Source organism: Acartia tonsa, chromosome 5 (assembly GCF_053477335.1).
Source record: "Acartia tonsa isolate MP-2025a chromosome 5, ASM5347733v1, whole genome shotgun sequence".
Classification (NCBI taxonomy): Eukaryota; Metazoa; Arthropoda; class Copepoda; order Calanoida; family Acartiidae; genus Acartia; species Acartia tonsa.
The window spans coordinates 35170785-35197389 of record NC_137264.1 but is presented as its reverse complement, the minus strand read 5'-3'; the positions used below and the strand labels follow the sequence as shown (position 1 = coordinate 35197389).

The 26605-nt window shown below is 30.7% G+C and overlaps 2 protein-coding genes across 2 annotated transcripts in view; both read left to right on the top strand.

Annotated features, from left to right (window-relative positions):
- LOC145319356 (myosin light chain kinase, smooth muscle-like) overlaps positions 1–16414 on the top strand; it is a 116361-nt gene extending 99947 nt beyond the window's left edge. The window contains exons 10-12 of the mRNA XM_080161441.1: positions 2403–2455; positions 10627–10689; positions 15537–16414. Coding sequence (XP_080017567.1) covers positions 2403–2455; positions 10627–10689; positions 15537–15756 — 336 coding nt within the window. The 3' untranslated portion in view covers positions 15757–16414. The remainder of the gene's footprint in view (positions 1–2402; positions 2456–10626; positions 10690–15536) is intronic.
- Positions 16415–19053: 2639 nt separating this feature from the next.
- LOC145320122 (uncharacterized) overlaps positions 19054–26605 on the top strand; it is an 82129-nt gene continuing 74577 nt past the window's right edge. The window contains exon 1 of the mRNA XM_080162561.1: positions 19054–19144. Within this exon, the coding sequence (XP_080018687.1) occupies positions 19080–19144 (65 nt within the window). The 5' untranslated portion in view covers positions 19054–19079. The remainder of the gene's footprint in view (positions 19145–26605) is intronic.

Genomic DNA, 26605 nt, shown 5'->3' with positions numbered 1-26605 from the left:
TATTATGAAAAGTTTCTACTTGACTTGACATGTTGATTAATACTTATTGTTGTCAGGGATTTAGAGTCAGATTAATGGCGATATGTTAATTTTTCCAATTATTTTTTAGTCTGCAAATGGGCAATTTTGCTTATCAGAATTAGAGGTGTACGTATATCAATTTATCGTCCATGGTCTTATCTCTTAAGATCCTTGGGAATAACAAAGGTTTCATATTCACTATAAGTCTCAAAGTGCGTATGAAGGTGCTTTGGCTTTTGTGTGAGAACCTAAATTGGGACATAGTGCATTTCATTACCCTAGGTTAGGTAACTTCATTTCACTTTTCAACAAAATCTAAAATGCAGCCGTTTTTGAGAAAATTAGATTTGAAAATTTCAAGTTCAATTTTCATCCACTAGAGTTAACGCATAATCATGACAAGAAAAGCAAAGATTATTTATTTTTTTAAATTTTGAACAACTTTGCTTTTATAAAGTCTGTCATAAAACCTTTCTATATATGATTTATTTAAGGCTGAATTTCGTGACCTTAGCAAAGCAACGGATACGAATGGCCATGAATCAACTCTCTAAAGGAGTGGTTTTATGAAGAACTTTATAAAAGCAAACTTGTTCAAAATTTTAAATAATTACACTTTGCTTTTCTTGTCATGATTTTGCGGTAACTCCTAGTGGATGAAAATTGAACTTTAAATTTTCAAATCTAATTTTCTCAAAAACGGCTTCATTTTAGATTTTATTGAAAAGTGAAATGAAGTTACCTAATCTATGGTAATGAAATGCACTTTGTCCCAATTTTGGTTCTGACACAAAAGTCAAAGCACCTTCATACGCACTGTGTCTTTTTGATATCGTAGCTGCCCTTGAATTTGGGTTTATAAATTACAATATCACTACTAAAAGGTAAGTTAGTTTGTGTAGCATTGATAAAATAATAATAATAATAATAGATATTATTGGACGGTATATTGTGTCTGATTAACCATCTAATGTAAAAAATCTATTCAGTAACTCATAATAAGTGCAACTATTTTGAATCGGTGATTACATATAATCGCTGACAATTGAGTTGGCCCTCAGATAAACATCTAGGGTACAGTTTTTAATAAAATTTTATATCTGTTGTTTTATTATTAATTTCAGAGATGCATTGCGTGAAATATAATAAATGATTTAACAGAAAAAAAAGTAAAAAATCTTTGAAACTCTTTAAAAAAGCTACACATTGTAATCAAGAGCCTTTCTTTTATATTATTCAGGGCTCGGCAACCAAAACCGCACCCAAGCAACACATTTTTTGATAGTATCTAATCGTAGCGGCCAAAGTTAAAAGTCTACATTAGTCTACATAGTACTCAATTATAAATTTTCATGGTTAAATAGTGAACAATTTTACATTGTATCTGTTTATCTATTTATCACTGGCACTTACAAATAGTGAACATAATTACATGGTATCTGTCTATCCATTTATCCCTGGCACTTACAAATAGTCAACAATTTTACATTGTATCTATCTATCTATTTATCCCTGGCACTAACAAATAGTCAACAATTTTACATTGTATCTGTCCATCCATTTATCCCTGGCACTTACAAATAGTCAACAATTTTACATTGTATCTATCTATCTATTTATTCTTGGTACTTACAAATAGTGAACAATTTTACGAGACCTCTTTTGTATAGGTGTTGATTTGTCTTATTGAGCTGTAAATGATTTTATAACAAGTGGTACGTCAATGTCCCATTAAGCGTCTAGTAGAGCATATGAACCCCCTTCCCCCCTAGAGGTTTTAAAAAAGAAAAATATTAAAAAGATGAAGGTCTGTCAAATCACAAGAAATCATTTTATTGTTTTTTTAGATTAGCTAGGTTACTTTGCAGTTCCGTTTACTTTAGCTTTAACTTTTTAAGAAGTAGCTTGGGGGAAGGGGGAGCTACTTTGTGGTACTATTGATGTATCTGGGAAAGTATTTGATTTTATACAAAGGAGCTCAAATCAACAGAAGCATTGTAAACTAAACAGATAAAATGTAAATAAAAATGCTTGTTATAATTTTATTATATGTCGCTAAGGGGTGTAAAAAAGCATAAAAAATTAAAGGCTTAAGATACAATATTATAAAACTTAACGAAGAGACTCTTTGAGCCGTCTGTCCATTCTTTATTTGGATGCTATTAAAGATTGATGGCTGAAATTTGTGTGATGATTCCTTAGACCAATTGAGCATATTTTGTCCGATTGTATTTACGTGGAGACATTGTATTTCTATTGTCTCGGCAATTATGTAAGATAGACTGCTAAAAATTATTGTAAAGATTTGATGATTTCATCGTCTGCTTATTTTTTATTGTCACATTTTAGGAATTCAAAACATTATTTTTTTTATTTTTCAGGTGACAGATCAAGCCAAAGACTTCATTGATAAACTTCTGGTCAAAGATAAGAGGTAAGATTTGAATTCCAGTATGGATTAGATTGATATCCGTTAGATTAGAACCGGTTCTCTGCTTTACTGATAACTCATGTATCATATTAACGACAATATCCTACGAATATGAAGAAAAAAATCATAAAATTAAAGCCAGTTTAAATCTTATTTTTTTAATATCCGCGAAAAGCTGTTTTTAATACAATGCGATAAAAAACTAATCCATCCAGATAACTTTTTGAATATTATGTACAAATAATTATAACTATACTTACTATTAGCTGCTGTGCCCCTAGCCTTAAAGGGCATCTTTAATGTGCAAATAAGACAAACTAAAGCACCAATTGGACCTTTATAAATCTTCCCTGAAATGAAGATTTAAATCACATTCACTATCTATCAATTATTACTCTTTAATTGACATTCTATCAAACAATCATTCTATCTATAATCTAATTATCTATCTACATTCTAATTTCTTATACTTATATTGATATGTAAAGATTATTTGATGAATTCAAATTAATCCTTTTGTTAGATTTTTTATTAAGTTGTCGCTCTTTCTTATTCCGTTTCTTTATCTAACTTTCTTTCTTGTCTCTCTTTTTTTCTTTTACCCGATCGGTTCAGCGGTTAACGAGGTACATACAGACAGACAAACATACAGACAAATGGACAGACAAACATCCTGCTACTTTATTATGAGGATTATCTATTTTAAGAAGACAGATGATAGATGTATCTATCTATTTATTCTGTTTGATCCTTCAAACCTTGAACCACCTACACATCCCACTCCCCCCCCCCCCCGCCTTTTCTTCTCTGCAGGGATAATGAGTTAATCCAAATTACAAAAATGAAAAAACAGGCATTCAGGAATGTACATGAACTGCTAGTGCTTTCTGTTCAATATTGGAGGAAGAAAGGGTTGAAGATTAATCCAAGTGATACCTGTCTTTATTTTTTGTTCAAACAATGAAAATTGTACTTTTTAAAAATTTGGTGATCTTGAGCCATGGGACAGCCAGACAATTGAAAAAAAGTCAGTTATATCGTAGCTATGAGCTTTAAAGTCTTCTAGCGGTCAAACGGCTAAACATTTTTATTATGTTCGCAAACAATTTTAAATGACAAATGTAGGCCCATAAGTAATCGGTATTAGATAATGCTAAATAATGCTGTTTTATCGCAGCGCACTTAAAATTGCGAAAAGGAATAATTTTACTCATATTTTCTTCATTCAAGCATTTTCTGTGGATCATTGGGGTTTGTCTCTTCTAGGTAGTTTGTAAACCTTTTCAAGCAGTCTTTAAAGTCTTTAAAGTCTTTAAACTTTTGGAGATAATCGATTTTACCGTGAGCTGCATCAGAACCAAATAATTTGTCAACTTGTTTATCCCTGCAATCAAACAACCTTCCCTTTTTATCTAATTAATCAGACTCCCCCAATAATTTGCTTTGCTAACCTGTGCAAAATTTGTTTTAATTCCCTCTCCCCCTCTTTACCCATTATTCTCCTTGCAATGGATTGAAGACTTATTAAATTGACAATATTTTTACTACTTAAAAAATAAAGAGTTAGGGTGTTTGAGTTTATCAATAAGTGTCTATCTAAAAATTTAGACAGCGCTAGCAATTTTACTTTTTTTCTGGGAAGCTCGATACTGATCCTTGGCATGTTTTAATCAACATCGAGGGATGGTGACTGTACCCTCTTTCTCACCCAAAATGTACTTTTTTTTATTAAATCAAAGTCCCTTGTGTATCGTCCACTAGGCTTTTTTTTAGACAAGAAACTATTGGATTGCATGACCTTTGTCTAATTGTTGCACCTATTGGTCGCACTATTTCGTTTTCCTACTTATAAAAGTAGCAGTGAGAATCATTTTTAACGTATCTAACTAATCATCTATTGGACAACGGGCGATGCGACAACCAATTTTTTTCCTAGTTACATATCCCTCCAGCCATGGACTTCACCCACTTTGTTGTTATGAATTGTGAATAAAGAAAGAGAGGTCACATTAGAATTAATCCTAATACACATTTCAAAATTGAGGGCACAGACAGGCATTTGCTGATTTGTATTATGTTAAGGGTATTTTCTTTAACAAGGAGTTTATTTAAATCATCCATAAAGCGAAGCTTTACAAATAAAAAGTTGTACAATCAAACGGTGCTTGTAATATGAAAGAAATGGAATATAATTTAGAAGTCTGCTAAATTGTTTAAATGCTAGGAGCGTAGTAACATTTAAGACTTGATTATATAGATACTTCGCTAAAATGTTGTGCTTTATCTTCATAAGAATCGCCATCATAACATAAAATCCCTAGTACATGTCCCTCTGAATGGCAGGGTGTGCTTTGAATTTTAAGTTTAATTTGTCTATACTTTTAGTACTTTATGACCTACTAGTGGCTGCGCCACTACCATAATGGGCTCTGTATTTGCAAGATTACGGTTAGGACAAAAAGTCTTAAAGCCACCCCGGTAACTATAGGAATTTTATTCTAAAATGTAAAACTCAATAAATGTACTTTACGGCTGCGTTCAAGCGTCTAGGGCTCTTTTTTTTAAGGGGGGTGGGGGAGGTGGGGCAGGATCGGATGGACACACAAAAACACATCATATTACTTTGTTTAAATATTTTACTGTACATATAGGCCTATATTTGTATATTGGGAGGCCTATTTTAGTTTGATATGACTTATTTATAGGCCTATGTATGCCTATGCATACTAGGATAATCATTTTGATTTATGCATGTTTGAGTTTGGACTAATGACTTTACTCCGCCCAAACTGTATTTATCCAGCCAGACTTTAGAGTTCGCATATTATCAACATTACACTGCATTTTATTTTTTATTTTTTATTTTTATGTCTTCGAAACCGATTAGTATCCGTTGGATTAGAACCAGTTCTCAGTCATATTGAAAAATCATATATAGAATCGTATTAAAGACAATTTGAAATTATAATCATAACAAAGGTGGTTTTAATCTTATAATTAATTTTAATTTACGGGAAAGAAATGTTTATAATACTATGCGATAAATAATTATTATAATCGTTAATCGAACGAAATAGGGTTAATATAGTGTTGGTATTTATATCGATATTATGTCAGTCTTTGACACCATTATTGACTGATTTTATATGTCAACAAAATGATCCTTAATTTTATAGGATCCATGTTTTTAGTTCGTATATGATTTTGTTTTTCATTCATTAAACTCTTTTTTTATATCTCCCCACAAAAAGAAACACAAAAAAGATAAATAAAAAGGTTATGTTAGGTTAGGAGAGCCCAGTAGGATCTAGAGCTCCCCGTAGGGGATAGGTACGGGTTGAAAATATGAAAGGGGGTAGGGGGTTAGTTTGTTTTACATTTGGTTCATGAGATTGCACCTGAAAGTTTAATCATTTAATTTATATCTATTTTTTCGCCTTTTCTTCAGCCCTCTGTCGATCTACTTTTTCTATCATTCTACTCCTCTCAGTCTCACCTTTTTCTATCTCTTTTTCTTTTTTCCTTCTATCTCTCTATCATATTCTTTGTGTAAGACTAAGATATGCAAATGTGTAAAGTAACAAATTTTAGGCCATTTCTAAGGTTATGAAAAAAAATCTATTTTTACAGTATAGGTTTTGCTTTTGCATAAAAGCGAAGCTTAACAGGATAGACAGACTGACAGTCTAACAATGATAAAAATAGAGAACTGTTTCAAATTTAAAGAATTACCGGGAAATTGCATAAATACAGGCTGCTTTTTGTGAACGTACTTACTACAAGATTTATAAATAGAAATTTCCCTTTTCTACTGTGTCAAATCATCTCGGTAATCCTAATATAGAAAATCTAGTTTATGGGATAATTAAATCTAAATTTTATCCAGCTGTTTTAGAACAATCTTGCATAGTTTTAAATCAATTGGGCGATTCTAACATGTCTAAATTATTTGTTAGACCTGTCCCGTTATATTCAGACGTTTAAGTGATGTAAATACTATGAAATCATGTTCATTAAACTGGGCCTAAGTAAGGTTTATCTTAATGCCTAAACATTGCGACATTCTTTATGATTATATTATATCCATATTATATTACATGTTCAGAGTGCAACACATTTCAAATAAAACAAGAACATGTATGTTTCATAAGTAGCCCAACAATAACAAGCTAAAATTGCATTTGTTAAGTCAGAACATTAAAAGTATTTCTAACATTTGTCAATAAATTTTTTTTTTTTTTTAAAAGATGGCTGTATAAAGTTATATATGTTTTTAATGAAAATAGACCATCATGAAATAACAAAAGTACATTGAAAAGTACAATGATTTTGACTAATTTCTTTTGAATCGTTCTACAAAGACTGTGCTGTATTTTCTGGAGTAATTTTTGCCAAGTTTTTATTAAAAAAACATTAAGAGAAGCTACGCCTTGGTTTTTGTGCCCATTTGGACCAACACTCCTCAAGACTTAAAAAGTCATTACTTGAAAAATATGTTTTGCTGGCTGCCCTTTTTAACCCATCCTATAGATCAGGGACAAGGTGTATGGTTGGAGGAACAAATATATGCAGGGAGGGAGGGGACATTGGGCAGTTTATTACACTAGTCCCCAAAGAGTTAAGCTAACATTTTCTTATCGTTGGCTTAACAACTTTGGGGACTTTTAATGAATTTTTATGGTTGGTCCATTTAGTTGAGTGTCCAAAATTTTTACCCGCCAACTCTAATCTATAGAAAGGGTAGTTTTGTTTATCATCATTGGAGATGTACATTAATGTATCGGCTATTGTCTTATCTCTTTAGATCCCTGAATTATATGTATTTTGGCAGTAACACTTCAACCAAACTTCATGTAAAAAAAGAGATATTCTGATGTTTTTCTTTATTAAAGTTAGATTAATAGTTTGTAAATAAATGTATATAAACCTTACCTAACCCAAGAACTGAGAGAAAGATTGAAACTCTAAATATAACATGCAGTCTTATCCACGAATCCCTGGTTAAAACCCTCATAACATCATTAACCCTTTTTATCCATCTGTATACTAGTAGTCGAGTCGTTTGGCAACTTTTTAGCAGGGCTTTTGTAATATCAACATTTGCTTATGATTGCCAAAGAACAATTATAGTAGAAAACGCACGAATTGACTTAAACACTGCACTTAACAATAGCAATCAATCAGAAAAGAATTAATTGAAAATTACAAGATTTCTAAGAGGTTGACTTTTGTGATATGAATATTTGGGTTCCAAGACAAACGCAGGAGTGACAAACGTCGGAGTAGACATATAGATATGAATAAACAAATAAAAGTGTCCACTTCGAAATTTGTCACTCATGTGTTTGTCCTATGGTCAATATTTGCTTATTATTGTCATTGTCAGATAATGGATAGTATAAACGCAAAAATGCCGCAATTTTAATATCAATCAATCAATACAGAATTATTCCGCCATTTTTAGTATGCCGCCTATAAAAACATCATTTCACCCTCACAAGTTTCATAACTTTTCTGTAGTGTCATCATTGCCATTTATCTCTTCTTTCCAGAGCATAGGCCACGCACAATGGTTCTCCATTTTTTTTGGACTTGGCTTTTGTAGAGGCATCACTGAAAGATGATATTTTTCTCTCGTCCAGTTCACTTAGGAGTTCCTTTAGTAGTGTAGCATCTCTAAAATTAGGTGTGTCAATGAAAGTTAAATTGCAATGGAACTAATATCTATGGAAAGAAATATTCAACTTGATATCTATCTTCTCTTATTCTATGTTTGAAGATGCGAAAATAGATTAGCGCACATCTTTCTGCCAACTAAATTTTAGCAATGGTAAACAAAGCTATAACATACTTGAGGCAATACAACAGGCTTCTCATTTAATTAGATATTTTTGTTATGATTGATTTTAGAAAGTTTCTTAGCCATTACAAGATTAGTATTGTTAAGCTATGCACCCTTGGGCAATTCAAGACTTATTTTTATACTTGTTAAAGATTTCATTAATAGTGATCAATTTTAAGATGTAAAATAAATGGATATAAAAAGAATTATGAAATAAAGAGACAAAATCACCTTCACCACAAAGCACAACAGCATTATTTGAAATAGAATAAAATAATGTTTTATGTCGACATTATGGTATTTGTTTTTCGCCTAATATTTACGTCGATTGGCTGATGGCTGGTATTATGATAGAACAAGTTAGAAATAGTATAGATGCTCATTGGTCAACAGAATCTTTTAGACAAATTTATCTTTAATATATTACACAAAATTAATGTTCCCTGGACCATTACAGAAAGACCAACGGACCAAGAGAGTCAAATAAAAGTTGCGTATTCATCGGTCACATTTGTACAGCACAGTTCAGTCATCTATCTTTAATAGCAGCTGAGAAAGATACATTACCCGTACAGAAATTTAATATTCCCATGAGAATTACAGACAGACTGACGAACCAATGCATGGTCAACCATTGGTCAGCAAAATCTATACATCAAAATTTGGCTATATATCTTTTATAGCAGCTGAGAAACAATACATTTTCCCCCTCGGGATTGACAGATAAAGTAAACCAAAGAGTAGTTTCACTACAAAAAATTGAACAAGTACAAAACAACTCATTAAAGTATAAAAAGTTAAGTCAACACAAACAAGGCCCTTTGAACTCAAGCTAATTTCTAAGCAGGGGGGCTTCTTTTTGCCTGAAACAAAACATCAAAACAGATTTTTATTTTAGTTTTTATCTTCATATTGCAGCTACTGAATATGGTACCTACTTGTCTTAGAATATTTTCTTCCATCAATAATAATCAACATAGCACCAACTTTTAGGTTGGGCAGATGAAAATAAATCAGTTCTCTTATAAGATAATTTTTCTCTAGTCTATTCTTGATTTGCTTAATGGAATAGTGTCATTTGAGATGTAATAAAAGTTTTAAATCAACTAATGTGAGAACGTGTTAATACAAAATTGGTCAAAACACAATCTTAAAATAAACTGATCGATTGTCAACGGAATTTTTAGAGTAGATTCTCCTTGAGCAGGGGAATCTTCACAATAAAACAGTAATTTTTTTTTATACAATAGCCGTTTATCTTTTCTTCTTATTATTATCATTTTGATAAAGTAAAATGTTCTCAAATGCCTTTCTAGTTAAGAGGTTGGGGAGAGGAAACAAAGGTTTACAGAGAGAGAGCGCGCGCGCGAGAGAGAGAGAGAGAGAGAGTATAGATGGAGTTAGTTCGGAGGAAAATGTGTACTTGACAAGGATTACAACATACATAAAAGCGGAAATATTATTCAATTTTTAACAAAATATTATAGTGAAAAAATATCTCAAATTCTATTTCATAAGCTATGTATATGGACGTACAAACATTTCCTTGACCTAATTGTTAAGAGGTTTTGCGTTTAATAATTGTGCCTAAACGTTTTAGGAATGGCCATTTCAAAATTCAATTTAAAAGGATATTCAAATTATTAAGAGTTGGTATCAAAATAGCTTTCCATATATTACGTAAAAATCACTATGCACAATTTGAAATAGAAAAGACGATTTTAACATGTCACTGATCACTGTTCAAACATGAACGTGGGAGTGTATAGACGGACCTACCTTAAATTTAAGTGAGCTTTGCTTATAATAAGAAAAAGGTGCGAAAGCTCAATCCATCAATTCAGTTTTGGAAGCAGTGTCAACTCGCTGAATATTTCATCAATCTTAGATTTCAGATCTCTATCCATCTATATATTTATACATCTTTGTCCATCTTTCAATCTATCTATCTATTTCTATCTATCTATCTGAGGTTATCTATTTACATGTCTCTCTGTGTCTATCTATTTATCTATCTATCTGTGTCTATCTATTTATATGTCTCTCTGTGTCTATCTATATATCTGTCTGTCTGAGCCTATCTATATTACTGTATGTCATTAATCTATCTATTTATCCATCCCTACTACATCTATTTATCTAACAACAGCATAATCTATCTCTCACATAATTAATTATTCATTTTTCAACAATCTATCAATTGAAAATCTATTAGCAAATATACCATCAAAATTAATTAATTTAATTATCAATCTATTAGTAATTTATCTACCATTCTTAATCTATCCACAATCATTTCTTCATCTTTTAATAATCTATTTATCTATTTTAGTCAACGAGCTACAGCCGAGCACTGTTTGAAGCACCCCTGGCTTAATAATATTCAAACAAGAAGGTAAATTATGCATTTAGAACATTAAGACAAAGGATGCGCAATATTGGTATTTATTTGTCTGTAGGTTGGTTTATTGATCTGTAATGCGCTGACAGATATATGCCCTCCCTTTCTTAACCAATACTATGCATATATATATAGTTTATTTTCGAACTTATTATGCAAATTTAGTCCTTGTGCTTCTGCGTTTGGTCACCCAATCATCCAAAAGGATAGCTTTAAAAGTTTAAATGGTCATAATTTTCCTTGTTTTTTTATAATCAACGATTTTTCGCTTTCACCTATCTCTTCATCTTTTTGTCCATAGCTTAAAAAGAATTAATGAGCAGTAAACAATGATGATTATGTAGATATGTAGCAGAGCAGAAAAATAATTAGCAATTTTTTCTAAGAGTTTTTTTTCCAAGAGACATGACAGTGAAATGTCATATAGTAAGCATGATAAGAAATATATTTAATTTAATAACTGTTGTTGAGATCGGACGGACATACCTTAATTATAGAGTAGCAACGCTATTAGAAAAGAAATATAAATAATTATATGCTATTTAAAATACTTTTGTCATATAGTAAGCATGATAAGAAATATATTTAATTAAATAACTGTTGTTGAGATCGGACGGACATACCTTAATTATAGAGTAGCAACGCTATTAGAAAAGAAATATAAATAATTATATGCTATTTAAAATACTTTTGATAGCAATCAATATACGTGTATATAAATGTTTAATATAGACTTGGATTAAAACTTTAAATTAAGTAGTGCTACAAAAGAAAACTGCCAAAACCTACAGACATATGAACTAACATAGAACTTTATTATGTGGTAGTAGTGATTTTAAAATAGAATTTGAACAGAAATATAAAATAAGATTTGAATAGTGAATTTTTTTTTACTTTAACTGATGCCCTTTGATTGCAGAACCTTTATTTCATTCATTTATATTTACCGCAACTTATTAGAATAATAAGAATGAGAAGAAAATTTTTTCAGTTACTGTATCTCTTTAGGAGACTGGTCTATACGCTTTTCGAAAATAGCATAAAACCTGCCCTGAAGCAATTTTAAGCTTATCTTTAAAAAAGTGACTAATCTATGAAGCCATTTACGAGATTGTACTGGACAAACATACCTTCATACATACACCAGTGAAGCTACATTAGTTTATAGGATAATGATTACATTTTCTTCATAAAATACCCCTTTATCAATGGTGACTGATTCTTATCTTCGGAAAAAATATAATGAATCATACACAAATAAAAACGAATAACTAATCACAGACAAAGGAATGAGTAAAAGTTGGGGACCTATGGATAGGTCTTTTGCAAAATAGTTAATTTTACGTGAAGCTTTTTATAGTGCCTATACAAAATGACTTTACACTGGCCTACTAGTGGTCAATTAAAATGTATACAGGCCTGCCATTGGTAATGTAATCTTGTGTATTGGCCTAGTATTGGTCATTTGTATTGTATGGCGTCATTTTTTATAGGCACTTAATTTTCTTATTCAAATAATCCTGTGATATAAAGTAATAAACTTTTTTTTGTCTGTAGCGAAGGATCTTGCTAACCACTGAATTAGTATGGTTTTCCATTACAGTAAACAATCTTATAGGTTCAGGGAATGTTTTAAAGTATTTTGGGGGAGGGTATCTCCACCATCCAAATAAAAAATTACCCCACCAAAAAAATTTTTTTATTATTTTTTTAAAACCCCAAATTAAAAATGAAGGGAGGGTCGACTTTTCCCGACACCAACATTACAGATTAAGGTCTATTTAATGAATTTCACTATCGGACAGAAATCTTAATACAAATATATTTATTTAGATTTACTTAGTAAGCCTAAGGTCTGACGAACGTACGGATGAACAACTCTTGAATGTAAAAAAGCTTCGCCTTTTAAGACAAAGGCAATAGACATCGAAACAAATAAAAAACGCCTAAAAAATAAACATCCTATTTTGAGCAATATTACTTTTTGGCAATTTGTTTTATTAGTTGAATTGAAAAGTATTTTAAAAACAAAAATAAAACAAACAGTATAAAACATTGAACTAAATGCATGTTTGAGAGCAGCCCCTCCCCCCAAAAAATCTTCAAAATCAAAAAGATCCTAGTCTTGGAAGACGCAGCATTTTTATTATATTTATCTGCAAAGAAAGTCTGCTCTATCTCAAAACAATCCGTAGTTTCCTATCTTTGTGGGTAAAAAAAAGGGATCTACTGCAGTTCACGGTAAAATATTGCTGGTAAGCAATATTTCCAAAAATCTATGAATTTTAAAGGCTGCTAGCTGCCAAACGGCTGAACGTACAGATCATACCCGCACACCATTTTAAGCGGCATAAGAAGGCCTACAAATAATCAGGAATAGCCAAGATCCAATTATGCACAGGGAAAGCTTGACTGAAGAAAAAACGCGTAAAATAGGTCTTTTTTGCGCATTTCTCTGCACTGCGAGATAATTATGCATTATTGATTTATGGCTATTCCAGATTATTTGTAGGCCTTCTTATGCCGCTTAAAACAGTGTGCGGGCATGATCTGTACGTTCAGCCGTTTGGCAGCTAGCAGCCTTTAAAATTCATAGATTTTTGGAAATATTGCTTACCAGCAATATTTTACCGTGAACTGCAGTAGATCCACAAAAGCTTAGAAATTATATTGGTAACGAATAATTTATCTGCCATTTGACTTTTCTTGTATCCCTGATAAACCCAATTAAAAAGTCAAGACATAAATCATCAAAGAAAACTTCTTCTGACTATTTGAAAATTCATCTTTAAATATCTAGGAGCAGAAATAAATATTCAAAATTATCACTACTAAGATTGTCATTAAAAGATGCAATTATATTTATTATAGTATTAGAGTTTACTATTTTATTATTTATAAAACATAATTTATTACCTTTTTATTGCTGAGCTTCTTTTGTAGAAAATTGTTCTTTTTGTACTCCCTTGAAATTTTAGTGATGTAATTTTGAAGAACCTATCCGTAATGGTTTAAATGACTCACTTTACACTTTAAAGTATAACAAGAATAAAAATTTACATAGAGGACAATATAGCAACAAATTTTAAATTATGAAGTTTTGCTTCTGAGTTAGCTCTAAACGATTTTGTTTTGTTTTTTAATTCTTTTGAATAGTTATTTTTCACATCGTTTTATAGACAGTTTTTCGCGGATTTTAAAATGAAAAATTATAAGATTAAAAATTTTGTTAGCCCTGAGGGACCGAAGTCCCTGACTAGCAAACCTGGGTTTTATGTTATGATTTTATTGTAATATTCGTGGAAAATTTTGTGTTATACGATGCTATACATGATATTTCAGTATGACTGAGAACCGGTTCTAATACAGCTGATATAATCTTTTTTTGAAGCAATGCTGGAAAAAACTATTTCATTTTCAAGCTTAAATTACTTGAACGACGTTCTGTGTTGTTACGACGTAAAGAACTTATTATAGAAAATCTTGGAATAGTTAAAAAAATTTCGAGAGAAATCCGTGTAAAAGTTAACAAGAAGATGTAAAAATGAGTCCAATTAAAAACAAGGATGATCATTTACAAAATTTTATTGAAAGAAAATTTACTTCTTTTTTCCATCTTTTTAGTATCCCAACTTTTCTTTAACTACGTTTTGTCCGTATACCCCTAACGAATTGAAAAACAATGGCTGTACCATTTTTGTTATTGATGAATTCTTAAGATTTAATAACTTTAATGATTTAATAAAAGTTTACTTTTTTATCCATCTCTTTTTTTATATATTGAACATAATAGTTTGGACACTTAATTGGAACCAACCAATTAAGATTTAATAAAATTACCACCAAATGAATGAAAAAATATGTATAAACTGAGGGTACCAGTACCCCGTGATAATTATAAAGAATGTTCGCTCCTAAAGAAACTTAAAAAGAGTGTAACAAATAAAAACTGTTAATGACGTAATTGTTGAAAGTTGATGTTAATGTTTACAGACACACATGTTCAGGAAAAGCCACAAATATTCACTGATTTTATTCAATTGGTTTCATATCAAGTTAGGGTACAAGAAAAATCGGGTATAGTCCCTTTCGTAGCAACGCCTCCTAAAGAGCGTTTCTTCGTTTTTTTTTCACAGTAGCTTTTCTAATATTTCTAGCCCCTGGGAGGGGGTGGGGGCTCTAACCCTGCAGGGGCAGTAACCTCACCTTACATAAAATAACCTAACAACAGCCATTTTAAAAATACGATGAATCGCCCCTTAAGAGGCGTTGCCAAAAAAGGGACTATACCAAAAACTCAACAGAAACAGATAGTCATAATATCTTTAGAAATTTGAATATAATTATGTCGACGATTAGCCAGTTATGGAACACAGTAATAGTGTCTGACTGATTATGACGTAACAAAAAAAATTAGCCAATGAGAGGCCACTATAATTTTACCATTGGTCAATAACGGCCTCTCATTGGCTAATTTTTTTTTTTGTTACGTCATAATCAGTCAGACACTATTACTGTGTTCCCAGTTATGACCAATTTAGTATAGTATGTCTGTTTTTTGTAGCTTAGGATCTCGCCAACCACAGGACCAATATATTTATTTAAAGTGAAGCTTCTTTATAGGTACAGGAAAGGTTTATACATTTTTCGAGGAAGGATGCCTCCAACCTCTAAAGAGATCTTTGAAAAAAATCTCCCACCTATAAACATTTTTTTTTCTTATTCTTTTAAACAAATTAAAAAGTGGAGGATCGATGCAGTCCTCTCCCCCTCCCCTTCCATCAAGTGCTCCTAGTGCTATATTTGATTATTCCAGGTAAAATAAATTGATACTTTTTCAGGCACAGCGCTGGAAGGGCATTAACATCCGCGAAGGACAACCTGAACCACCAGCGGGCAGCCTGGAACAAGCGGGCCAGCTGCTACTACCTCTTCGATTCTACCTCGCGGACGGCCAGCCAGCTATACGAGGGTAACCTCTGTCTATCACAACAGGAAAATTTGTCAAGAAAAACACAAACACTCTTTTCAGACAGAATTTTTTTTAAAATACTGTCCTAGTGTCATTTTTAAAATTGTTTGGAAAATAAAACAAATACAGTCCTAAAGAATGTGTCTACCAAAAACAAATTAAAATAAAGACATTAAATTAAAAAAAATTATGACAAAGTACAATTAGCAAATTACAGCCTCGTTACTTCCCCCTCTTTTATTAGTTTAAAACAATTTAGCCCTTTTGAAATAACCTAAGCATCGTTCAGTAGGTATTCTTAACCTATAGGATATCACTACATTAATTGCCTAAAAATGTAAAAATACAGTCCTGGAGTAAATTATAACATATAGTGTACAGTCTTTTTACCCCACCTTTTAAATAATAAGGATAAAATCCAGTTAGGGCAAAATGCAAAAAAAATAAAGTTTGCAAATGTCAAAGAAGTGAATAAGCTCGAATACTTTGCAAACAAGAATGAAAATATCTAAATAAGTTTTAGAACGGGGACAAAAATTTTAAGTCATAAAGTAAAATGATTTAGAAGATTATATTTGAAAAAAAAACTAATTTTTTCAGTTTAATTTAAGTCCTATTATTTAGAATGTAATTATAAAGGTATTTTGCTAACTCTATGTCAATATTGTGTCAACTATGATCACTTTCTATTACCATAAACCATTAATATCTTTACCTGCTTTTAGCAAAATAAACCTCTCCATAAATTCTCATCGTAATTTTGTATCAATTATTTATAGTTGAAAGCCAAAAAATTGGCAAAAACAGTTTTATACTTACAAATAAAAATTTATGAAAGACCACTAATTAAATAAGTTAATTTAAGAGTATCTACACTCTGTCGGCGGCGTATGTACTGTATTTTTAGAATGAGAGAGTGGGGGGGGGGGATGAATGAAAAATCCCCCATGACAAATTTATCCATATTTAGCAAGTTGACGCCCCCAGAGAAAAAAAATTCTCATTCATATGCAGGGGTTAAAGACTTATATACCTTAAAATTAATATTTTTCGACCCTTTTTTAAACTAGCAGATGCGCTTTAGAATCTAGGCCTCTAAGGGCTCTTCATTCGAAAGAGTAAGAAGAATAAAAAAATAGCCCAAAACCATCCCAAGGCTTAAAACCAAAAATAAATAGCTTAAAGCCATTCCGTTACCTATGTCAAGCTTAAATAGAAAGGAGAACTCTTCAGACATAAACCTTACTTCTTTACAGAATAGAATATAAAATAATCTGTTAAATAGGCATACCTATAACTGGGAAAGTTACACTTATCTACACTTGGGTATGTTTATATCATCTATGATATTTAAACTTTGTTTCTACTTTCTAGCATTTAAACTAAATCTAGATAACAATTACCTACAACTTTGATAAAAACTTTTTTAAAATTTTTTTATGTATTAATTTTTTAATGTGCTCTTTGTTTTTCTCGTATTCATTCGAATCCGGTGGATAGCTTTCTACGAATATAAAAATGTACAATCAAAAGATTAAAACCAGTTTTTTTAGCCGGTGCCTCCGGCACCTCGGGGCTAAGAAAAACTAGTTTTAAACTTTTAATTGTACATTCTATATCCGCGGAAAGCCGTTTATAATACGATGCGAGAAATAACTATTACTATTAAATGATCCTCGCTGTTGATATGTTATAATTAAAATGCAGGCTGTATAAAAACAAGGACGCTAATTTACACAACAAAGTGCATGTACAGGCGTGGCTGATAGTTTCAAAGGTTTAGCAGTTTTGTATTTTTGGAATTGCAATGGTTCTTTGAACATGGTGCATATTCAAATTTTGAAATTTATTTAGTTTTATATTGATCTTTTGAACATTTATCTATTTTTTCAGATTAAACTATTTCTATTTGCATAAAGATGCAAACATAGAAAAATTGTGTTAAGATCTCGACAACCACTGAACCGATTGAGTAAATCTTCACATGGGACATAGGGTGGGTTTAGGTTATCTTATTTCAAAATCAAATTCTATGGATGGGTTAGTTCTAGATGCTTAAAATATTTATTGATTTGTTTTAATTGAAGCCAAATTTTTTTATAAATTCAAATTTTAAAACCATGTTTTATCCAAAATTAAAATCTAAAATTTTAAAACAGAATGAAAGCATAAAAAAAGGCAAATATAATCCTTTTAAGGATATTTCCTAATCAAATTGTACTTTGAGTTATTCCAACATGATATTCGCCCCCGCGATTATAAATATTAAAATTTTTACCGCGCAGATTGTGGTTTATAACGCAAAATGTCACTAACTCTAAATTCTTAGACTTTAATATGATTTTTCTGGTATTTAATATATCCTACTATAGTGATTTGATTTTGCGATATCCTTTTATTAAAATCAATCATAATGTACCATTGCAGAATAAGGTACAATTGCAATTACTAAATATAGGCGTCTTTTTTCATTATCTTAAATTTTAAAGGCTAAAAAAGTATTCTTCCATTACCTTGTCCTTTATGAAGTAAATACATTAATTACATTCTGTCTAATTTTACTGAAAGCTAAAGGATATCACCTTTTTCATAATTATAGGTTTATTTCTGCTAAGACTATTCAGTGCAAAGTATCCTGATTTATTTGCTATTAAAAATACAAGTTTCCTTATTCAAAATCTCCATGTTTTTGATGTAATCATCCTTGTTTGGTTACTAGGCAGATCCCAATAAAATTTTAATTTACTTTTTATCCTTTCCAATAAAGTTATTGGATTAAATACAAAGTTTTATAAAATGTTTAAAATTAGTTGCACAGCTACTTTATTATTAAGTTTATGTCTTATGTCTGTTCCTTATTACGTAATCCTTGTTAATGTTTATTTAGGTAAAATTATTCATTAAATACTTAAATACATCATCTAACAAAATGTGATTCTTAGTGATTAATTGTAATTGCATGCAAAGAAATTATTTAACTGTTTTGTTTATATCACATGTGTCAGCTAGTTATTGCTGCGCTTTTTTATGTAAGTAAAGAATGAAAAAACAATAATTGTTGAATTTTTCAGAAAATCTTATAGCTTTATTAATTACTACAAAAGTACGATTATAAATATTAATCTTTTATACAGGCAACGGATAAAGGGATAAGGTAATGAGTTACAAAATAATCTACCACTAAATTAAAGAGGGATATGAGGAAGAAACTTTTTTGACACCTCTCGGAAAAATTGGAGAGAAAATTTTTTAATTTGCATCTTGATTGGTTGATACACCCTTTTCCAACAATGATTTAATTCTAAAATAGTGCTTATGTTGCTTAATTTGAGGTGTACTATTCCTTGAGATTCCTGATCTGATCCAAAAATAAACCAGTAGACAAAGGTTGTGCAATAAAGTTGACAAATGTATGTACCTGCAGATGTTGGCGAGCATGGAGTCAACCAGAGAATCCAACAGAGACCATCAATACAGGAATTTATATATTTAAATTATTACAAGCTGTTATGTCAGACGCATGACAAGAACAAAAAAAGATGGTATGCCTAGGCCTTAAATATAAATTAAAGTTGTTATTATTAAAGCACAACCAATGTTTTATACTGTGGCGAACCAACAACTTTTTAAAAAATTACTGCTGCTTTGTCAGACTTTAAATTTTTGAGGGATGCCTTGGCCTTTTATCAGGCACAACTGTAAGGAAGAAGGTCATTACAGGGAGTAGGAGGTAAGGTAATGAGAATCTGCTACCCTCACCGTAGGCTGTTGTTGTGTCGAAAGATAGCAGCCTCGCTCATACAAGGTAAGAAAGATAGCAGCCTCGCTCATACAAGGTAAGAAAGATAGTAAAATTAATCTATTAGAATAATGATAAATAGAAAGATATGTAGAAAATAATTAGATAAATAGATAGTTTTCTGGTTCTAGTGCAGTTCTCGGTAAAATGTTCCTGGTAACGATTAACTCAAAAAAATCGATGAACTTTTAATTAAGGCTCTTAGCTGCAAAACAGCTGAAAGTACATGACATGCCCGCACACCGTTTTAAGAATAAGGATTAATATAGCAGTGCTAATTTTTTAGACTTAGCTATAGAGTTTCTATGCTAAGTGTTTTTATGATAAATATATGCATATAAGTTGACTTAATTTGGGTTGCATTTCTTCAAAAAAAGTGAATTTTAATTTGATCCTAAAATATTTCCTGTTCGTCCTACATATTCTAATTCCAGTATTTTTAGGGAAAAAATTATTTTAATTGGGTTTGACCCAGAGCTTAATTGGTTGGTAATCATCCCTCCCAAATTAGAAAAATACAGTATTATACCTATACAGTGTTTAAAAGTTTAATCCAAGAAAAAATCTTCCAAAATCAAATGGTATTTTTTCTCTATGACAATGTATCATTTAATTTATGAGGTAAATATTTAATATTTTCCATTGTCTTATCCCTATATACCTGGATTTGGCCACACAAATTAATTAAAATCAACGTGAGCTTTAAAGGGACAATTTTAATCTACATATATGCATAGGATTTTGATTAAAAATATAATTTTGCAAAACAAATTACACATTAATGTCAATAAGAGCAGCAAATGATAAAAAATATTAACAATTTTAACATTTAGGACATTTTTGTGAGATTGTTTTATTGATTTTTAAGAAAATATTTGTTAGAGAGTTTAACGATGAATAGAAAGGGGTAGAAATCATATTTTTCTTACAAAAATTAACACAAAGAGAATGATACAGACACACAGATCTTTTTAGAAAAGAGAGAGAGAGAGAGAGAAAGAGAGAGAGAGAGAGAGAGAGAGAGAGAGAGAGAGAGAGAGAGAGAGAGAGAGTGTGAGAGAAGAGAGAGAGAGAGAGAGAGAGAGAGAGAGAGAGAGAGAGAGAGAGAGAGAGAGAGAGAGAGAGATAAAAAGACAAGATTGAAAAGATTTTAGAAAAGAGAGAGAGAAAGAGAGAGAGAGAGAGAGAGAGAGAGAGAGAGAGAGAGAGATAAAAAGACAAGATTGAAAAGATTTTAGAAAAGAGAGAGAGAAAGAGAGAGAGAGAGAGAGAGAGAGAGAGAGAGAGAGAGAGAGAGAGAGAGAGAGAGAGATAGAGATAAAAGGACAAGATTGAAAATAAATGTAAAACTTTCCCACTTAAAAAATGTTCCAATTTCGTAGGGCGTTTCTGCTAAAGATATACAATATAGTACTTTAGTACTATGGGCCAAATCATTCAATTAGGGACAAAAATATGATTTCAGTACTACTTATGTATAATGAGCTGAAGTTTTTGATGATTATCATAATTTACCTTTTAAAATAATTTTACAACAGAAATTCTCAATGGTATTTTTTGCTCGAAGATAATTATTATTTGTAATCCTATTGACTGTATGTTATATTGGTATTTAAAGTTTTATTATTCGTTGGCTTTGTACATTGGGCACTTTTATCAAATCTTGATTGGATTGTCTGTTTTCAGTGCTGACACTTTTTAACTAATTAGATAAGTCTACAGTAGGGGTTATTTTGTTTATCCTCATTGGGGATGTACATTTATTTATCGCCCATTGTCTTAGAAATTAGAGGGTTAACCTAATTCTTTTATAAGAAACCACTGTGAAAAGTGAAGTAATAGGGAGGGGGTTTTAAAAATACTGCCATTTTTATCTAACTATTTCACCCCCACCCCCCACACCTTTAAGGCCCTCCTACGTGTTATCTTTTCGATGACGGGTAAATAAAATCTGAAATATAAAATACGCAAGTGAGTACAAAATATATACGCATATTTTGGTCAATTTTAGTGTTTTTAAAAAAATGCAAAATATAATGATAACTATTAAAACAATTTTTAAGTATAACTTTTATCTTATTAGGATAACAATTAAAAAAGAAAAATATTTTTACTATATGCAATTCGTGTTCAAACACCTAATTGAAAAAAATAATGCAAGATATAGCTTTTATTTTAAGATAGACTAGGGGCAACGCCCCCTAGAAGCCTTTAGGTATTATTAAAGTGCGAGGGGGATAAGTCAACCGTCTTTCTACTTTTTAATTTGAGTTTTAATAAAAAATATTATAAAAAAAATTTAGGTAGGGGATTTGAAATTGGCGCATTTGTATAAACACCAGTTAATGCACAAAAATAAGGGGGGGGAACAAAACAAGTTTTAAAAAATCCGAGATTTCGAACTACTGTCATCATCTTTTCTGGGGCCTATCCTCCCTCCCCCCCTTATTTTCCAAGTTTATCCAATTACCAAGGTCAAAACAAAAACACTGCAAAAAAAGAAATAAAATATATTTAATAATTTCTAAACATTTTTGATATATTACCTAATTTCTAATTAGAAAACATAAAATCTTCAAAATTATTCTCTTGAAATTATATGCCTAGAAAAATTTTAAATTTTACATTGTGTTAACTCGTCATAGTAGTCACCATCAAAATTACTTTCTAAATCTATATAGTGTTTAATCGTTATAGAAATAACCATATGAAAAATTTGCAATGATTTGATAAAATGAGAAAGGCTTTAGAATTTCATAATTCCTAGAATAAACCTTATCATAACAGGAATTTTCTTACCACTCTAAATTTACGATGAAAGATATCCGTATTGACGGACGTACAGGCATACCCAAATTGTAGAAATTTTTCCTTCAAATTTATTTTAAAAGTTCTTTTTACAGTATATGAGTTTAAAATTTTCTATGCATATGTTTTGGGTACTAAAAGCATCAAGTTACACTTAGCAATATCAATCACGGACACAAAGACTTTCAAATAGGCCTAAAATTGTAAATCTATTAGGAATTATCAATTAGGTAACAGAAACTAATGTAAAAATGATAAGATTTCTGTCTGTGTGTGCATTGTAAAGGATCTAGGTAACCGCAGAACCGATATGGTTCTCCTTTACATTGAAGTTTTTCATAGTTCTAGGGATGGTTTATAACCCTATGATGAAAGAAATAACTATTCTTCAATTTACCTATCACTGTCTGTCTGTATATATCGTCAGAAACAATCCCACAAATTTTTGCATGAGCGTAGGAGGACATACACAATAGTAGAGTCATTATAAACATAGAGGGCTTATAGAATTATACAGGGGTTTAATGTATCAATGAACACATACAATAATAGAACAATCATATACTTAAACGGCTTAAATAGACGTCAAGAGGGCAAAAGTACAAACGCTTTATTAGACAAATTTATATTACAAAAATAGAGAAATTAAATTGTAATGTGGTGTCAAAACTAAAAATATTAATGTATAACCATACCCAAAAGTAGACTAAGATTATAACGAGGTAAAATATCAATGTACAAACTTAATTTACTAAATTTTCTTGAATAAGACAAAATATAAGTTACAGAGAATTGTTTTTTAAGCACTATATGAAGCTACCCTGAAAAACGGAGTTTATGGCTTTTAGTCAATCTATGACATGAGTTTTCATTATAACACATGGAACCAAAATTTAAATTTATAGAAATCCGTTCATACTCATTTTAAATAGAATACTGCTTTTATAAAACTTATGTATACTACTTTTCAAAAAAGCAATAAAAAGAATAAAATGAGCATTTATATCCTAGATATCATTTAAAGAGAAAGTTTTGTATATTACAGCCACCTTTGGTTGGCTATTTCCTGCGGGGCTTTGATACTTCTTACTTAACCAAAATGTGAAAAATATTTCAATAGAAATATAACAAAATTACCCCTTTTGTAGATTAAAATTATTCAATAAACAAGACAACGTGGTAAAAAAAACTTTGGGTACCAATATAATTTACAGACCAATGTCCCCTCCCTCCCTGAATCCTTTGAAAATATTTTAGATCCGGATCTGAATTTTTGCATTCTTAATTCTTTATCCTAAAAAGGAGAATTATGAAAACAAGGTTAATGGATTTTTAGGTTGGGTGCTGCTTTGGGTTATTTTACCGTGGAAACTAAGCAGAACATTGCACCTATACGGGATTGCACCTATTCCACAAACTATCCTTTATATTGGTTAGGTTTAGTTTGTAAAAGTTTATTATAGTTAGGTTGGGATAGCACACCTAGTTTATTGGTTAGGTTATTATAAGGTTTAGGAATCCCGCAGGGTATAGGGAACAGGGGGTTGGTAAAATTCCTTTGGAACAATTTTACTATTAAAAGGTTGTTTAAATTGAAGTAATAGGCATTTTAGAACAAAATTACAGCTTAAAATTTTTTTTCATTTTCTTTGTCCATTTCTAATTCATGAAGGTGCCATACGGACGCACGGTCCTAAAGACTTCATTTTGGCGAAGCAACGCTTAAAATTTACGAACTATTTATCTTGTTTACAAATATTTTTGTTTGGTTTAAAAAGACTAAATAGTCTAAATGATTTACAGTTTACTATTTTGACCATTTAGGTTTTTTTACTAAAAGCTGGGACATTTAGTAAAATAGAAGCGAAGCTTTTATAATTAGTAAATAAAAATCTTTATTGTGTTTTAATTTTTGTAGTAAATCTTCTGTATGAAAATTTTGTCCGTACGTTATATATAATATGTCTTTTTCAGAGATTTTTTCTCATTTCTTTCATAGCCTTAACAATAATTAACATACCTCAATTAACAAATTTAATCATTAATTATTAAAATATTTCTACTTCATTGTACTATTTTTTTTCATTTTCTGTGTAAAATCCTTATGCAGTTATTATTAAACCTGCTACCTTTCTATTACTGCTGTAACGGCAAAATACTGACAGACCAACCTACCAACTAACAAACACGAATTGTCTACTAACTTCATTCTTTAAAAAGAACAAATTATATTGAAGATAAGTTTTTAGTAAGTCTATATAATACTAAATAATGAACTGTTTAGTAGAAAATCTACTCTATACATTGAGCCTCAATATCGGTCTATCCAAATGACAGATTTTTATCATTTGCTTATAATTCGCTGAACTAAATTTTACCCATCCAACAAAAGTTACTTTTGATACCGTAACCCTATCTTATTTCTCTAATTTGGATAAAAATCATTACTGGGTGACAACATAGGGTTCTTTTTTAAAATGAAAATATTTTTGTTTTAGCTGCACTACATATGGACATGATTATCCTTGTTTATAAATAAGTCTGTAATACTAACTAATGACTGCACTGGCAAACAACAAAAAAAGACCAAAAAACGGGTATTTTCCAAAAACATTCATTTTGCCCAGTAACAGAGATTTAAACTCTGATATTTATTTACTTTTCGAAACAAATAAAACATAAATACAAAAATAACTCAAAAAATAACATATATGCTTGTGCCTACATCCTTAGTTAGTAGCGCAGCTACTCTATAACTTGGATATGACGTAAGTCACTATGTTACTCCGATTTTATGTAGAATTTAGACATTCCAATCTAAATGTATTTTTTCTCTAAGATTTTTTCTACAATATTACTGAATTACAGTTTACAATCATATCTAATCTAAAAATTAATACTAATGCTGTCAATTTGCCAATTGACAAAATTGTTCTTTTTTTCCTAATCCATTTCCCTACCATTGCATTGGATGTGTCTATGAAACTGGTAAACGATGTTAGTAACTTGTATTATATTCTATTACAGTCTATAGACCTACACTGTAAAAAACAACATCAACAATTATGTCCATAAGTAGCACGGATAACAAATTAACAATATTAAAATGAAAACAATGAAGTTTAATACAATATCAGATACAACTTTTTTTTAAGGAAATCCTAATCACTGACTTTTTTATCTTTGTTGGGAGGTATTTAAAATATATTTACGAATTTATAATTTTTAATAGTGTACCGAAGACAAATTTCAAAGTGCATGTATTGAAGTTGGTCAGTCTTTAACGCGTTAAAAAGTACAGAACTATAAGTCTATAGTCCAGGGCTTTATTATACAAACAGATCTATAGTTTTTGATGTATACACAGATAACTACCTCCTCCCCCCTTTTTTTATTGAACTTTTTCGTCTGCTAGCAAATTATTTTCTGCTACTTGGTGTGTTGATATTCCCGTTACCATTTGTTGATTTTCAAAGACCCAACTGAGAGTCGGCACAAGGTCATTGCGATAGGGAAATACAGTTATTTAACCCTTTCTCCCTCTGTTGTTTTTACTCTAATATGATACAAATAGCAACGTAAGTTAGATATTGAGATAGAAATGCTTAATGATTGACATAGTGTAGAAGTAAATTTGTTTTTAGTAATGCACCATTAAAGTTCACCCTTCAACCCAAACGCAACCCTTTTAAATCATTGTCCATTACGTTGGTGCTATGTAATTGCCATTTTATTGATGGAAGCTACTTTTTTTCAAAATTCTTTTGAAAAACCTACAATAGATGCCAAATTTAGACATAGCCACTGCATGATAAATCACTCTTTTTCTATATACATACACAAATGCAAGAATTTCAAAGATTTTGTGTCAGTGGAAAAAAAACTTATTTATTGGCGGATTTCAGACAAAAATGCGTTTAATAGGGATAACAGAAGGGTATATTTTGGACTCTTAAATACCCATAAAATTTTTAATTTGACCTAAAGCATTATTACTTATATTCCTGCAACTAACATTTTCCTTTGAATAAACCATCTTTCTCATTTTTTCTACTTTTATCTTATTTTTATCTACTTTTTTTTATGAAGTTATAAATGTTGTCATAACTCTTTTATACTATTTATTGTTTATCTATATATTATCAAATGTTTTTATGTCTATTTAAAAGATTTTTGTTGATTCCCATATCTTATTGTATAATATTGGAATTCCTCCCGCCCGGGATTTCACCCATTAGCTGGCTGGTCCTAGCCCCTAGCAGTGATATTGTGTTGGAATAAAAAAAGGGAAGGCAGGCCTCCTCAATTACATTTTTAGGGGGTTGATGGCA